Source organism: Podarcis filfolensis (genome assembly GCF_964270895.1).
Source record: "Podarcis filfolensis genome assembly, chromosome: 17".
NCBI lineage: Eukaryota > Metazoa > Chordata > Lepidosauria > Squamata > Lacertidae > Podarcis > Podarcis filfolensis.
In genome coordinates this window covers 35,576,545-35,593,737 of record NC_139621.1, presented here as the reverse complement: position 1 = coordinate 35,593,737, position 17,193 = coordinate 35,576,545, and the positions used below count along the sequence as shown (strand labels likewise).

At 40.6% G+C, this 17,193-nt stretch overlaps 1 protein-coding gene and 1 long non-coding RNA gene across 5 annotated transcripts in view; one reads left to right on the top strand and one right to left on the bottom strand.

Annotated features, from left to right (window-relative positions):
* Positions 1-1,614, top strand: part of LOC310753041 — a 104,754-nt gene extending 103,140 nt beyond the window's left edge. The window contains exon 4 of the long non-coding RNA XR_014543101.1: positions 1,368-1,614. This is a non-coding gene — a long non-coding RNA (uncharacterized lncRNA). The remainder of the gene's footprint in view (positions 1-1,367) is intronic.
* Positions 1-17,193, bottom strand: part of PAX5 (paired box 5) — a 265,758-nt gene that overhangs the window by 17,528 nt on the left and 231,037 nt on the right. For all 4 annotated transcript variants that reach the window (XM_083593706.1, XM_083593703.1, XM_083593705.1 and 1 more), the window contains one exon: positions 7,566-7,652. In XM_083593706.1, coding sequence (XP_083449832.1) covers positions 7,566-7,652 — 87 coding nt within the window. The remainder of the gene's footprint in view (positions 1-7,565; positions 7,653-17,193) is intronic.

The following is a 17,193-nucleotide window of genomic DNA, read 5'->3' as shown; positions in this document are numbered from 1 at the left end:
CTTTTTGCTTGCTGTAGCCCTCAAGTATGGCATTCAGAAGAACAGGCTGGGGAGTAAACAATGCTATGGGAATCTATCACACTCATTAGAAAAGTTACTCGAAGACAAAAAACATATTAAAGCATTTCTGGTCTATGTATTAAAATAATTGGTGGGGAAGGGAGGGATGTGTCCGCACTGGCTGAGTTCAGCTTTATCACAGATAAGTGGGAAGGCTATATAAAATATAAAATTCTAAATTAAGGGTAGCATTTGTCCTTAAAAAAATTATTTGTTGTTTTCATAAAATGTCCTATAACTGAAAGATAATTGATAAAATGTTCAGGTTGGGGGGGGGGAATGAAATTTTTGGCTGGGCATTGTGTGTGTGTGTGTGTGTGTGTGTGTGTGTGTGTTTGTTTGTGTTTGTAATATTTAAATTATATCTTGTTCATTTTACAACCTCCTATTGTGGGAGGAAATAGAAATGAAAATTATCCATGCAAAGCACAAAGAGCAATATTTTGGGACCTATTGTTCAGAACAGAAATTAAGTGAACAATATTGGTCTGTCCCATTTGTACAACACTGTTTCCCCAACAAGATCATGATCACCAATGTAGGTTATCTCTTCCTATAATATGTCTAAAAAATAGTGACCTGCCAAAGTCTATTCAGTCTGCAATTCTATCTTTATATCCCCATGAGTAACCCTCAATGGGACTTATTTGTGGGTAGACATAACTGGGACTGTGCTATCAATGAGCTTGCACTAAGTGTAGGGATTTGAAGGCAGGCATCTAAGGCCTTATCCACATTTGAGCATTATCTAGCTGTTTTCCCCCATTAGAATGATACTGGATTAGTCCACACCCAGATTTATTGGAATTAGTTTATGAGGTGCAACTTCAGTCTTTCCTGTTCATACCAGTAGGGTCTTCCCTTTGGTCAAGGTTCCTCCTTCTAAATTCTTAATTCTGTTATGCCAATTCAGTACCAACAGGGCATGTGCACAAATAGATATGTGCACTTTTGTTTTGTTTTGTTTTGGGACATGAGCAAAAGCATACATTCAGGCAATTATAAATTCTCAGCACACCCACCCACAGTTTTTCGGTTTTGTGCAAACTTAACAGATCAGAATATATATATATATATATATATATATATATATATATATATATAGCTAATGTAGTTTGCCTTTGCACTTTTCTGGTGTTGTGCAAATCTGAAGGATTAAAAGAAATATGTATAAATGGGACTACACTTCTTTCAGGAGCATGCCATAAATCTTTTCTAGCATAGCGAAAAAAGAAATGAAAAGCACCATTTTCAGTTTGCTGCCCAATATCTGGTTATTATTTTTTAAATGTGGTTTACTTGTGCAGGGTTCTGGTTTTGTGCAAATGCATGGGATGAGAAGAAAAAACAACAACAAGGCTATGCTCCTCCATTCAGGAGTGAGCCAGAAAGTATTACAAGAACAGCCAGAAAAAAACATTGAGGAAGTACTGGACATGGAAAGGAGAGCAGCAGAGCAAGGTTTGGGATTTGTGTTGTTTGAGGGTGATGTCATGTGGACTAGGCGAATTAAATGGAAACACAAAGAGCTGCAAACACACAGTAAACAAGCCTTGCAGTGAGCCAGTGTGGTGTAGTGGTTAAGAGCGGTAGTCTCGTAATCTGGGGAACCGGGTTCGCGTCTCCGCTCCTCCACATGCAGCTGCTGGGTGACCTTGGGCCAGTCACACTTCTTTGAAGTCTCTCAGCCCCACTCACCTCACAGAGTGTTTGTTGTGGGGGAGGAAGGGAAAGGAGAATGTTAGCCGCTTTGAGGCTCCTTAAAGGGAGTGAAAGGCAGGATATCAAATCCAAATCCAAACTTCAGCATTCTAATCCATTATATTATAATAATGGTATCAACCCCAAATTGTATCAAGAACCAGTGATTTTTGTATAATTTAAATAGTACAAATCAGAAAGGGGTGATATTTTATGGAGGTCATGACAAAGGCCTTACTAACAATCTTATAGCATCGTGCTATGTGCTGATGTGCTGGCAAGCATTTGCCATGTGGGGCAGCTGACAGAACACCAAGTCCTCTACCAGCCAGCCAAGAACACACTTTCAATGCAACCTTGACATAGTTTATGCAAGAGCCCTAAATAAATAAGGCTTCCACATAGTCACAAGTCACCAAGTTGCTGTAGCAGTTATTAGTTTTAACAGCAGCTACAGCCACACATGGCCAACCTTTTACCTTCTCAGCATCTCTAGCCTGCATATTTAGCCTCCAGCAGTGCTAATTTGTTCTGTCCCCACCCCCCGGCAAATAACTATTCTCATTTCACCCCTCTATTGCCTTTTGGGGAGACACGGGGTAACATTTTGTTTGTGGGCAGTAAACAAGCATTCACTCGAGATCTTCAAGTTTCAGTCCTCCCAGAGGCCTCTAGAAGGTAATGTACAGAAAGGAAGGCACTCAGATGCAAAATGCCCCTCCCCATAACTGTCTAGCAGATAATAAATATTGCTGCGTGTGTTTGAGTTAGCTTGAACTTTATGCTATCTATAGGTACAACCAGATTAATTTTGTGATTAAGCATTCTGTTAAACATTATTAGGTTTCTTTTTAAAAAAAGAATCTTGTTATGATCAGTTTAGTTACAAACCTTCAGCAGGCAGTGCAGGGCAGAATATTGCTGAACATATGAATAAAATATACAGCAGCAGGGAGAGAGTCTTCAGCAATATGTAGGGAATGTTGAAGAGCCCTGGCAGTGATTACTGGTTGGATGGTTTGGCATTGCAGGGAACTATGGCCTGTCTGTGATATGCTAGCTTTTTACTTACAGGGAGTTATACATGTGGGAGATTACAGTGGTACCTCAGGTTACATATGCTTCAGGTTACAGACTCGGCTAACCCAGAAATAGTGCTTCTGGTTAAGAACTTTGCTTCAGGATGAGAACAGAAATTGGGCTCCGGTGGCACGGCAGCAGCAGGAGGCCCCATTAGCTAAAGTGGTGCTTCAGGTTAAGAACAGTTCCAGGTTAAGTATGGACCTCCGGAATGAATTAAGTACTTAACCTGAGGTACCACTGTATTGTTTTTCAAAGCATCCTCTCAAACTGTAGTCTAAAGTGGCACAACCCATTCTCAGGACCATACCACTTCACTGTGGTATACATGTAGACCAGGTGTTTGCCATTGGTCCCCAAGTGCTAAATAACCAAGTAATGACAAGTCAAATTATGTACATGTGTGTGAGAACCAGCCCTAAGAGCTGCCCTCCATGGCTTTTTTAACCTCGCAGTTGACACTTCAATCCACTCTACATGGGATTATGGCTTTCATACAGAGGTTTGAAACTAGCATTAAGTAGAGTAACAAAACGGTAATAGGAAACAGCTTCCCATTTGGGTCATAAGCAACAAAAAGACCCTTAGCTCTAGCATAGTAAATGGCAATTTTGTACTGTAAAAAGCAGTGCGACACAGAATGCTATAGCCATCAATTACTCCCAAAGGATTTAAGGGCAAGGAATGTGATGGGTAGAGCTTAGGTGGCTCAATTACTTAGGGACTCAATTACTTAAAACAAAGAATCTGAATTTTAAAAAATGACAAAAATTCAAAATTATTTCTCTGCTAGAGGTCGCACATAACAACCTTGACATCCATAAATCTGGAAGTCTCCAAGGCACAATATCTCTCTGCTAGAGAGGTGACAATTAATTGGTATTTTACTTACCTCATCCGCATAGATTATGCAGGAGAATTCTAATCACCATGTGCTACACACATGTAAGGTCAGGGTGGGCCAGACTTTGACAGTAGTATAAAATGGATGTTGCTTATCCTCCTTATTAAAGTGAGGGAGTGGGTGTGCTACTCAGGGATTTGCTATAGCAGAAGCCAAGGGCCTGCCAGGAGATTTTCCAGAGCCAATGGGATTCTGCCTAACTGCAAAAGTATGTTGCTGAAACATGCCATGCATACACTGGACTGCACATTTGTAAGGGAAATCAAAATGAACAGGCAAGAGACTGAGGAAGGTGGGGGAGACCCTGGAAGAAAGGTGTTGTTGTTTTTTCAGAAGCTAAACTGCTTTCTTTTATAGTGTCATTAAAACTGAAGACTACGTGGCACAAATATATTTGGATCTCAATGTGGAGAAATACCTTTTTTCCAGCCAAAAATCAGTATGTGCATGGATTCATATACCCTATTATTCTCCCTTCAGCATTTTGCAATTTAAAAACTGAAAACAAACACTATAAAGCATAGCACGCAGCAAAAACTGATTACTGCCAATAGTTCTTAAGGGAGTTCAAATGGGCTTATGAAAAGTTTTGGCTTCCTGATGAACACATTTCTTCTGCTGTTAAACAGGTTTTCCAGAGTTTCACATTATTTAGCAGAGATGAAAGTGGAGCAAATATATATGTTAAGGGAATGTAAGTTGAGTGGTTAATGTGCATAATAACCAGCTAATGAATATGAGAATCTCCCTCCCTCCCTCTCTACCTTGGAAGTCGAACAGAATCCATTCTGGAAGTCCGTTCGACTTCTAAAATGTTTGGAAACCAAAGCATGGCTTAGAATCATAGAATCATAGAGTTGGAAGAGACCACAAGGGCCATCGAGTCCAACCCCCTGCCAAGCAGGAAACACCATCAGAGCACTCCTGACATATGGTTGTCAAGCCTCTGCTTAAAGACCTCCAAAGAAGGAGACTCCACCACACTCCTTGGCAGCAAATTCCACTGTCGAACAGCTCTTACTGTCAGAAAGTTCTTCCTAATGTTTAGGTGGAATCTTCTTTCTTGTAGTTTGGAACCATTGCTCTGGAAGCTCCTGCAGCCAATCAGAAGCCCAGAAGCCCGGTTGGATGTTCAGGTTCCAAAAGAACCTTCACAAACCAGAACAATCACTTCTGGGTTTGCAGCGTTTGGGAGCCAAAACGTCAGAGTTCCAGGGCATTTGGGATCCAAGGTACGACTGTATATATAAGTTTTACCACTATTTATAAAAAGTATCAGAGTGGTTTATTCATTAAAAAATATTAGAGTGGTTTACAACAGTTATAACACCACACAATAAAAACCACATAAAAATGTTAAAATCAGAAACCATCTAGCTATTCTTAAAAAATGCAATATGCATCCATCACTTCCTGCATAAACCTGATGGTACCTAAAAGTTTTCAGCGGGTCTTTTGAAAGTTGAAACAGGAGGCACTGGCTCAATTTCCATTGGCAAAGTGTTCTACAATACTGGACCAATGACATGAAAGGTTTAGTTTCTTGTTATCAAATGAGCTTTACCAACCGATGATGTTTCTGCAGATGATCTCAGTGATCAAGCTGGTATATAAGGGTCAGGAAGTGCACATAATCCTTCCATACACATTTCCCAGTAAATATACATAATCTCCAACAGCCCTTGGAAACTGTGCATATAACAACTGAATTTTGTACTTTATACTCTTTCTCTCCCAGCTATGTTTCCCTTAAGCCCTTCCTAAATGTTTAAATCTTCCCTCCCCTGTGATTCTCATGGTGATTGACTCCATGGTGCTATTAAGCATTTTCCCTTCCTTAATAGCAGCATGGGGATAATTTCCATCTGTGTGGTGGAAATGGGAGAGAAGATTTAAAAATTTCATCTCCCTGCAACACCCCTTGTGCTGCTCAGCAAGCTGAGGAACAGCTGAAAATGATGAAAAGGGTGCTGGCCTGCAGAAAAAGTTAATATTTAGCTGGAGCCCCCCTTAAACCTCTTCGCTGCTCAGCAGGAGGGTGTATTGTGGGCCATGTAAGAATAGGCATTGGGCTACAGGCATCCTGGGAACAGAGACTGTACACTTCTGCACATGAAATAGAAAAAAAATGCATGCTTCTTGGAAACTCTGTATGCAGATTGGAGATTGTACATATTGTCCAGGAAATGTACAAAATTCAGAGATTATACAAATTTCAGTCACATGCACATTTCCAAAGTTCTCTTGGAAATTATGTCTCTTGACAGGGAAATGTGCATAATTCCCTCTTCATAGAAGAATTATGTGCACATTTTCTATGAGGCCTAGTGAGTGTGCACAGTGGCCAGTTGTTATGCACTTTAACTGCTCAATTTATATTCCCTTTAACTTACACACCATGACCAGTGTGGCACTCTGAAACTGCCTTTAACTCCAAAATAAATGTGGCTGAATTGGTGCATAACCAGTGTTACAAAGACAACCTGCAGGAAGACTTGGGCTCTCATGCTCTACCCTTCTCCATTTTGGCTCCATGGAGGGGTTAAAAAGCTTTTGCTCTTTCATTTTAAATTAACTACAACTTGTTGTTAAGTTCAAAGGTAAACATATTGTAGTTAATCTTAATTAACCATGGGTTGCGAAGCAAGCTTACCACAGCAAACCATAACTAAGATAAGCCACCATTGAGGGTTTATATGTAATACTAAACTCCTATTAATCTAAATGGAAGCAGAAGCTTCCAATGGCTGTGCTGAGGGAGTAGAGGGGAGCCAGAAAACCCAAGGCTTGTTGGAGTTCATTCTTATAATGCTAAACTGGTTCACCATTACGTGCAAACAAAACTTTTGCCAGTCTCCATCTTCTACAGAGTCATAGTAAATATACACCTTTCCATTTTAAACAGAATTCCTTAAAACTAAATCCCATGGAAATCAGAAAGGCTTCTGAGTAAAGTTTAAACTTATTTAGGAATGTGCTGTGAGTTTACAGATTGCTGCTCAGCACGGATAATGAAAGGATGTGAAGCTATAGAAAAGTCATTCCAGAAAGTGGCTTTATATGCTTCAAAGATAATGGCATATAATGTGTAGTACTGCATGGGCTGTACTGCATTTACACCAGTGCCTTTGGAAGCATAAGTAATAAATTGTTCATTGTCAAGCTAAAATCTTTCTTTTCTTGGTGGCGATAATTTATATGATATCGTTCAAAGTAAGCTATACATTCTTTAGGCTAGAGAGGGCTGCACTGTCTTTTGGTTTAGTAGCTCCACTGGTGTTAGCCTCTTTTGGTGCCTAGCAAGTGTATAGATGTCAACTTCCCTAGAGATGGGGGAGAAATCTGGTTCCATTCACCTTTTGTGCACTTCCTGAAACAATACACAAACTGAAACATATCTATCTTTCAAAAGTCATACTTCTCCAAATTTTGTGAAACAGCCCTACAACCAAATAACGTACATACAAAAGTCCTTATACTGAAGTGTGCAAAACAAAACATGCATTGATGAAGCTAACATACAAAATATATTAGGGAAAACTGCATGCACATTTCCACATTGGGAGACATATACACTAAATGCTGACAAATTCTCATAACTTTGTTTTTTTAAAAACAACAACAACACACAAACTGATGGAGAAATGTGGGGGACTGCACTTTAGAATAGAAAAACAAAAAGCTAAGAGAAAGTGAAAATGGTTGATTCATCCATCCCCATCACTACTCATCTTTCCCAGTTATAGCCAGTATGGCAGCCCCATGCTTGCCCCCACTTGCCTTTTGAACTATGCTGCCAGTTGTAATGGGGGGAACTTACCTAGCAATCCGGGATTAGGAAATCTCCAGGAATCATTGTATGTGGAATACTGTGGATGGCTATATGGACTTCCAGAAAACTCACTCCCTGCATTCAAAAAGAAAGGGAATATTATATAAAATTTAATAATCAAGTTCAAGATTAAAGTAATTGACTGATGGAAACATATTGAATTCTAGCAGATGACTTGATAGTAAGAAACAGCTTTCTTGGTAGTAGAGCCTAATGTGTGGTCTGCTCTCCCCAGAGAGGATTGCCTGCTGCCCACACTTCTTTGGTGTAATAAATACCTTTATTATTTTCCAAGACTTTTTAAACTGCTAGTGATGCCGATATTATACTGCAGTTGCACCTGCTGTTCTTATTCTAGTAGTATTTTATCTGTGTTACAGTTGTTATTATTTTATTGCTTTTGTATTGCTAGCCACCTTTGAAATACTTGTATTGAAGAAACAGGATGAAAATCTATAAAAGTTAACTGCACATATAGGCATATATGGGGGAAATCCCTGTTGACCACAAGGTTGGAGACAAGCTTTCTCTAGGCGTTATTTTCACACCTGAATTGCAAATAAAGTTTTTGTCTTAGATTGATTTTCACAAGCAAGCAGCAAATAAATGGAGTTGAAAATAACTTTAATTTCCGTGGCTACAAATCCCAAATGTGATTTGACAGCATTTGAATATCTGAATGGCAGTTTCTGAATAAAATTCAACAGCATTAACTTTCGCATTTTCCGTGTATTTGCTTTCTCAAGTTTTCAGGTTCACTATTTGACATAGCAAAAAGACTGCCTAACTAATCCAGGAAGGGAGATCTGTCTGTAGAAACATACCAAGTCAGACCATTGATCCATCAAACTCAGTATTGTCTACACTGACTGAGATTTTCCCAACCCTGCCTGGAGTTTCTGGGGATTGAACCTGAGACACAGCCTTCCACCAAGGAAAGTAGTCTTCACTGTGCATGGTAGCAGCTGAGAATACAAATGTGCACCTGGATGTGCATCCCCATTCACACTGTGATGCCTGCTAAAGCTCCTTTGAACTGGCTAGATACGTCTTTTTATGTGCGTTCTATCCAGGGTCACCACTTTAGCATCTTTTGCTGTGTGTGTACTGTGCTACGTTCCTCTTGGGTTGTGTACTATAACTTTTCTTTAGAACCATGGTTGGTATTCAACCATGTTTCACTCAGAACAGACCTTCTGAAATGACTCCCCATGACTAAGGAGGGTCTACTTTCTACAGTGAGTTGAATACTAACACTACTCTTCGTCTGGAAGCCACTACCTGCACTAACACAACTAGGGAAGGAGGCCAACTTTTTCTATGCCACCAAGCAAACTAAACATAGGCCTAACCATTAAATATATGGTTAAAAATGTGTTGGTACAAAATCAGTTGTCTGGTAGAAGTTTGTGTTAGAGTAACACCAGCAAGACAACAAGGGAAAATATGGCACTCCCCTACAGTGGTACCTCGGGTTACATATGCTTCAGGTTACAGACGCTTCAGGTTACAGACTCCACTAACCCAAAAATAGTACCTCGGGTTAAGAACTTTGCTTCAGGATGAGAACAGAAATCGTGCTCCAGCAGAGTGGCAGCAGCGGGAGGCCCCATTAGCTAAAGTGGTGCTTCAGGTTAAGAAGAGTTTCAGGTTAAGAACGGACCTCTGGAATGAATTAAGTTCTTAACCCGAGGTACCACTGTATTTATTTATTTTCAAGAAAGAGAAACTGGCAAATGACACAAACTCTGTTTAGTCAACTTCTCTGTGTGGAATGAATCTTTGTGAGTGGGGAGGGAACTTATCCACTGGCTCCTACCACAACAATCATGCTTTCATCATAGCTTCAAAACAGAATGTTTTCGCCTAGGCTCTGCTTGCCTGATCTGTATCCTGCATTTTTATGACCTCCATCATAGGTGCATGATAAAACAGAAAGTGCTTTAAAGGACTAGTATCACATAGTAATTTTTCACAGTTTTTTCTCCACACACCTGGGGTTGTGTAGTAAGAGGTGTGCTTCACATCTTCTCCACAAATTATTCTGATCAAGGGTGATTGGGAGGAAATTTGACATGACAGGGAGGGAACAGGTCATTTATTGATACTTAACATGAATCTGTGGTTAAGATATCGGCTTTGGGTACAAGTGTACTTTTAACTCTGGCTGAGGGAGTCAGGAAATTTACCAGACTTCACATTCAAACCCCATCAAGATAGTTCAGGATGTGTCTGAAGGTGAATCAACACTGCTTCCCCACCAATAAAAATATATACTTCAAATATTAACTGGCTAAGCTGGTATGGTCCATCTACAAGACTATTTGGGGAGCATTGCTTTTGGAAGCTGCCCCATATATCTCTTTGTGAGGTAGAAGGAACTGACGTCAGGTGTGGTGTGCAAACAGTGACTCCCCATCTCCAAATGAAACTTGAGGTGTAAAGTCCCAGAATGGACCGTGGCTTCAACTGAGCATGAAAATAATGTAGGAATTGTTTTTGTATGAAGTAGCACCAAAATAGGTGGCAAAATAGGTTGATTTTAGCTGTGCCAGCAAAACAAGCTCTTTCAGGGGTGGGGGAAGCATAGCTGGACTGGATAAATCAGCCCAAACTCCTTAGGAGCCACTTCACACAGAGAAAAGGGCCCTTTCACTTTATCTTTTCTGCTTCAGCCACGCTGCCAGCACCATGTGGGAAAAAGGTATTTACGTTTCTTTTTTTAACTGGAAGGCAAGAACTAGATTGAATACCTAAATAAACCTGCAATGTGCCCCCAAATAAGAACCAAATTTAAACAATATTTCAATCTTAGAAATGGTTCTGTTGGCAAAACTGTACATCTGACTCCTTTTCCTTTCCTGCTTGCTCAACTCAAACCCCGTCTTCTTTCCTTTCAACATGCAACTGACCCCCTCTTCGTCTGGGACTACTAGTGGCTCTCTCAGATGTTGTCCCATTGGCAGTTGGCTTTAGTAGCAAAGCCTATGGGATAACAAGGTGTTTATTAAGTGCCTGGATGAGTAACATGCTTATCTCCTTATCTAAAGTGTTTGGGGAACAGGGCCTCCTCATGATATTTATTATGTAAAAGTTATCTGAGCATAGAGATACATTTTGTAAGCTTCCTGCCTTGACCACAATCACCTATATTGCTATATTCCCATTGGCAAGAAAATGTCCCAATGTATCCAAACATGGTTTGTAACTTCTTCACTTGCAAGTTGTTTCATGCAGTTTGAAGTTACCCAAGCAACAGGGATGGGCCTCCTTGCTACATCCACTGTCTTTAGCTGAAATGTCCACCAATTAAATCCAAATCCAAATTAGTTTTCTTTACCTTCACTCACCTAGAATCTTTTATTTTGAAAGGATTCTTGCAGCAGGTTGGAGCTCGAGACTTCACTCCCACAGAGACTTGATATTGCAAAGTTTGCTGGCTCACTCGCCATTCCCCCCCCCCTTGCTCCTTTCAGACAGGAGTTTAGAAGGTTGCTTGAGAGCCTTTTGCAAGCCGCTGGACCCTTCGGAACCTCAGGAGAGCCTCCTGAGGCTTTTTAGAAGGTGCAACTCATCTTGTTGCTTCCCCCCTCTCTCCGTGGGGCCCAAGCCCGTCTCTCTCTATCAGAGCAAATGGACTTGCACTCCATTCTCCATTAGCAAGAAGCAGAAGTTCCCTTAACACAACATATTCTAATTGGGTATTGTCTTAATTACTTTTTTAAAAAAATCACATTGACATTGGTATATATAACAAATACTATTAAGACGTAACTTCATGTATCAGTGGGGAGGTGACCATTTTCTATATTTTTTAATCCTGAAGGCCACTCTGTCCTCCATACTGGGGAATGGGTGGGGGATCCAGAAAAGTATTTTGCTCTACAAACTGGCCTTCTTCGTGAGTGGTCAGGCTGCCTAATAAAGCTGACATCATCCCACAGTTAAAGAACACGTGTTCTGACTAGGGCTCAATTTTGGTTCTCCCAGTCTCTCATTTTTCCAATCTTAAATTCAGTTCCCTGCATTTTTGCACCAATTTGCACTATATTTCTCCTAATAATTTTTTCTATCCAATTTTAACTAGCACACATTTTTGCAAGCAATTTCTTTAAATATAAAGCATTTGTATATGTTATCTTTGCAAATGTATTCATTTTTATGCACATTTCCTCCTAATGTATGCATTGTAAAATTTGGATATCAAATCTCGAAGGACATCTGTATTTCAGTTCTCCTTTTGTTACAGAAAGTGTGAATTTGATACACTTGGCGTTAAATCATATTCCCCCCTCCCTAGTTCTGACATTGCCAGGGCATCACAAATGTGTTAATCCATGGTGTAACTAGATGTATCAAGGAATGCATGGATCCCACCTACCATTGGCTTCCCCACATATCACATGCTGGCCTTCCTTACTTTCTGCATTTCCTAAGTCCATTTTGAGTCATTAACTATAACTTGTGGAGAGCAAAGAAATGCAAAAGGCAGTGGCACTACATTACACATTTCTTTTGCTAGATGTTATTAGGGTGATAACACATGGGAAGAGCTACCTAGGCCTTAAAACTTGAAAACATTTTGCTTTCCCTTGTGTGTGAAAGTGTATACTAAGTTTTTTATATGATTTTGAGCAAAATCTGTAAGGACTGTCAGAGACAATATAATGTTTTTTTGGGGTTCTTGCTCCAATCCCAAGGGCTATTGCCAGTTAGGCTATGCCTACCATTATAATCACAGCATCTAAATTTATTAACTGAGACACAACAAAACACATCAGCACGCACTTAAAGACGAGGGGTATGTTATGACACTGTGGAGACAATGATTGCTGCACTATTGGCATACAGCACTTTGCCTTTACTCAGGTATCTGCTTCTATTCCATGCAAGGTTTGATTAACCATGTTCTACAAATTAAAGTCATTATACAAATATTACCTCTATATCTTTAACATATATAAGCATTACACAGAGACCCACACCAAACAGCACAAACTGGATTGGTACAGCCCACAGAGTTAGCTGTGGCATTATGTGAGCCAGTTTGCTCATTCCTGATTCCTTGGTGAACCTAGTACATGAAGGAAGCAAGTAGGATAATAGTATATTCTGGCACACCCTAACAAAGAACGCAAGTTCAGGACTTGCCTCAGTTTCCCTAAAAGGGAGCTACAATAACAAACAGGTTTATTATTCTCAATATCTGAAATGCAACTGAAATCCATTCCTAAAGGACCTTGCATGTTTCTTGCACCACCTCTTCACACAACGGGGAGCTTTTTAAGAGGAGTTATTCCACCATCGCCATATGGTATGGGGGGGGAGGCCCACTGCAGGTCTCATGAACTCTCCCCGCCTCTGGCTCAGGTAAATCTCCTCCATACTCCTGCAGCTAGCTAATCAGGAACAGCCAGACTGCCATTCTCCTGCCTGTGTGTTGTAAAGCAGGAAACTTCACTTTTCTAACAATAATCAACACTCCTGCACAAGTATCAGTTGAAGTAAGCTGACATTTCATTCTCTGATTTTGTTCCCACCACTACTTCTACCTCTACTCGCTGCTATCCTCTCTCCCTCTCTCTCTCTCTCCCTCTCGCTCTCTCTCTCCCTCTCCACACACACACACACACACACACACACACACACATCTCTAGGCCTCTCTGGGGGACGCTCTAGTGCCTGACAGGCTGAGGCTTCCAATTCTCTGTTTTTTATGCCTCAGTGGTCAGGGTGTCAGGCTCCTGCAGTACGGACCAGCCAAGAGCTAGAGGAGTCACTGAATACCATCAGTTCGGTGACAGTATTGCTCGCTTCATCCCACATACTCTGCATATCCATCAGCCATGCAAAAGGAAAAAAAGCGGAGTGGGGCGGGTGGGGGGGAGAGAAGCAAGCACGAAACAGAATGGGTAGGAAGAGACTAAAAGGAAAGCCACCGGCCCTCCTATTAGCATCACAGGCCTTGGACAGACAAATGGAGCAGGAGTACAGTGAAACTAAACGAGATGAATGAACACTGCATGAGTGCCTCGTGATTTCCAGCACATACTCCTGCACCCATCAGATATACTTCTTGACAGCACTGTTTAATGATCAGCCCAGTCAAAAGCAATACTATGCATCAGCTACCCAGGGGAGTTGTGTGTGCTTGTCTGTAGGGAGGGGTGGTGGTGAGAGAGGTAGACGATTAGGAAGATGAAATATTTTGCAAAACGATGGTTCAATACATTGTGGAGGGGTTTTTTCTTAGTGATTATGCAGCTATGCCCTTCATTAAGACAGCACCTTTTTAAAGATTATCATGTCACCCACCTACAATGCAGAAATGTTTTTCAGCCAATAACACACAAAGAAACAGCACAATGGTTGCCATTGCCTATGTCCCACGACTCTAAAAAATGCTTCTAATGTTTTCCATAGAAAGGTCAAGATTTATTATAACTGTAATTCAGGACCATTGACCTAGCTGACAACCCGCTAGACATAGTATTAAGTATCATTCATTTAAATTGTGGCAGTACAGGGCAACAGGGCTTGTCAGATTCAAATTTGGTCAACAAAAATACATGTCTGGTTGGCCGGCAGTATTTAAGACTTACAATGTTCTACACTCACCACTTTCTGGAGTGGTAAGAAGTTTCAGGACAATTTTGCAGGGTAAGTTTTGTTATGAGGTGACTAGTGAAGTACCTGCATATTTACAAATATATAGAACAAGAGAAATGCAAACAGAAACACAAACAGGCAGTTCTAGTTGTAAAGTAGCATTACTCACCCACCCCAAAGCAACATAGACCCTTGCAGCTCCTCAAGGCTGCTTCTTGCAGCCATCCCCCGCCCCATCCACATTTTCTTCATCTAGCCAGATTTTTAAAATGCAACCCTATCAAACCCCCTGCCCACTCAGCTCTCTTGACCAAACTAGTTTCAGCCCAAAACTTAAGAAATAAAGAACCTGCATTTTGGGTTCAAGAACAGAAATTTTATACATCTCAGATACTGATACTCTCAAAGTGGAGACCGCATTAGAATGGAGCCAAGTGAGGATGAGCCTATGTTTGGCTTGACTAATCCTGAGACATCTTTACTGGTCACAAAACTAAAAACTCAGTCTGTTTTGCATTCACTTTGTGTCTTGCCAGTTTAACTTATGAATCAGGTCTGAATCAGGTGGTGGTGGTGATAACAATAATAATAATAATTGTTGTTATTATCATGATTATTATTACTGTGTGGCTTCCAACAAAATATAATGGGACAAACATTAAACATTAGATATGATAAATCCAAAGCTCTTCCCCACACCCAGCAGTGAGGAATCTTAAAAAAAAGCCAAGATCTGACTTCACAGACCTTGTTAATGGTGCAATCTGACTCAGACACGTGAAAACCTCATGTAAATCTCCACCCCCCTTGCCTCATAATTCAGGTTGTGCATAGAGCTGATACACACACCTAGTAGATACTAACTTGGCATTTAATAACATCAAGTTAAAAAAGACAGTTGTGAAACTCTAATTCTAGTTATCCCCTATAACTCTTCCACTATCTTGTACTAACTGTTCTTTCTTAAAACATGTTGAAAGAATGGATTCCCACCCACTTTTCTGTCTTTTAGTATATACTTGTAGAAATTGTAACCGTATGCTTCCACTTCTTTTTTTCAATTATATGTACAGAAGTATACATATAATAATTAAAAGATGTAAAAATATGACAAAAATTGTCTCTATTTCTCATAAGATACCTTGTATTTCTAAGACAGAGGGATGGAGGCAGCCATTTAACCATTTGTAAAGTATAAATAGCAGAGACATCACCTTGCCAACAAAGGTCCATATAGTTAAAGCTATGGTTTCCCCAGTAGTGATGTATGGAAGTGAGAGCTGGACCATAAAGAAGGCTGATTGCCGAAGAATTGATGCTTTTGAATTATGGTGTTGGAGGAGACTCTTGAGAGTCCCGTGGACTGCAAGAAGATCAAACCTATCCATTCTGAAGGAAATCAGCCCTGAGTGCTCACTGGAAGGACAGATCCTGAAGGTGAGGCTCCAATACTTTGGCCACCTCATGAGAAGAGAAGACTCCCTGGAAAAGACCCTGATGTTGGGAAAGATTGAGGGCACAAAAAGAAGGGGACGACAGAGGACAAGATGGCTGGACAGTGTTCTCGAAGCTACCAGCATGAATTTGACCAAACTGCGGGAGGCAGTAGAAGACAGGAGTGCCTGGCGTGCTCTGGTCCATGGGGTCACGAAGAGTCGGACACGAGTAAACGACTAAACAACAACAACAAAGTATAATTGTATCTACAACCCTAGTATAATATTAATAAAATTGATGGTGCTTCTATCTGAAACAAAATTCCCAGATTCAAATGTTGGGAAAAAATTGCAATTTGGCTAACTTGTTTTTCTGCTATTCTTTAAAAATAAATTCCAAGCTTTGCCAGTTTTGAGATAATGATATTAAATATGAACTTGCAAATGTATATATAACTAAGTTCCATAAGTGAACAGACTTTTTGGTATTCTGTCTTTAACATTCCTCTCTTTTTTTGGAGGAACGTGGCTCATAATTCCCGCCCCCCCATAGTAGTCATTAACCAGGGCGTTGTGATATGCATGGCTGCATGGAGAACAGGGCTAAATACTACATTTAGCAAACTAAGTATACTAAAACAGTTTGCTTTTTATGTATTCTCATTATGAAATAGCAGTTAAAACACACACAGCTTTAAAATCTATTACTAAAAGAGGGCTGTTTGCAAGTGGACTTAAATACAATGAGGGAAAGTTTCAGTGGATAAACTAAAAAGCTGCAAAGTTCCTCTGTTTAAGAAGAGTACTTCCCTGCAATTGTTAATCTGAACTACTAGTATTTTAAATCTAGCCATTTGTGCCATAGGAAATGCCAGGACAGTGCCATATTTTTTAGCTGCTGCAAAGTAATTACCGTATTTTTCGCTCGATAACACGCACCTGACCATAACACGCACATCGTTTTTAGAGGAGGAAAACAAGGGAAAAAACATTCTGAATGAAACAGTGGATGTATCATTTTTGTGCTTCATGCTGTGGCCACAGACATGTGATCTGATGGTGAATTTGGGGTGACCCAATGCAAAAATCCTGAGAATCCCTGTGGATCCATGCTTTGTAACCACGTTTTTGCACCATTGCAGCCCCAGGCAACAGTGGGTGTGTGATTTTGGGGGGGGCAGGCTGTAGCCATGGACATGCTATGTGCTCTGATGGTGAATTTGGGGTGACCCAATGCAAAGATCCTGAGGATCCATGTTTTGTAACCACGTTTTTGCACCATTGCAGCCCCAGGCAACAGTGGGTGCGTGATTTGGGGGGGGCAGGCTGTAGCCATGGACATGCTATGTGATCTGATGGTGAATTTGGGGTGACCCAATGCAAAGATCCTGAGGATCCATGTGGATCCATGCTTTTTAACCACATTTTTGCACCATTGCAGCCCCAGGCAACAGTGCGTGTGTGATTTTTGGGGGGCAGGCTGTAGCCATGGACATGCTATGTGATCTGATGGTGAATTTGGGGTGACCCAATGCAAAGATCCTGAGGATCCATGTGGATCCATGCTTTTT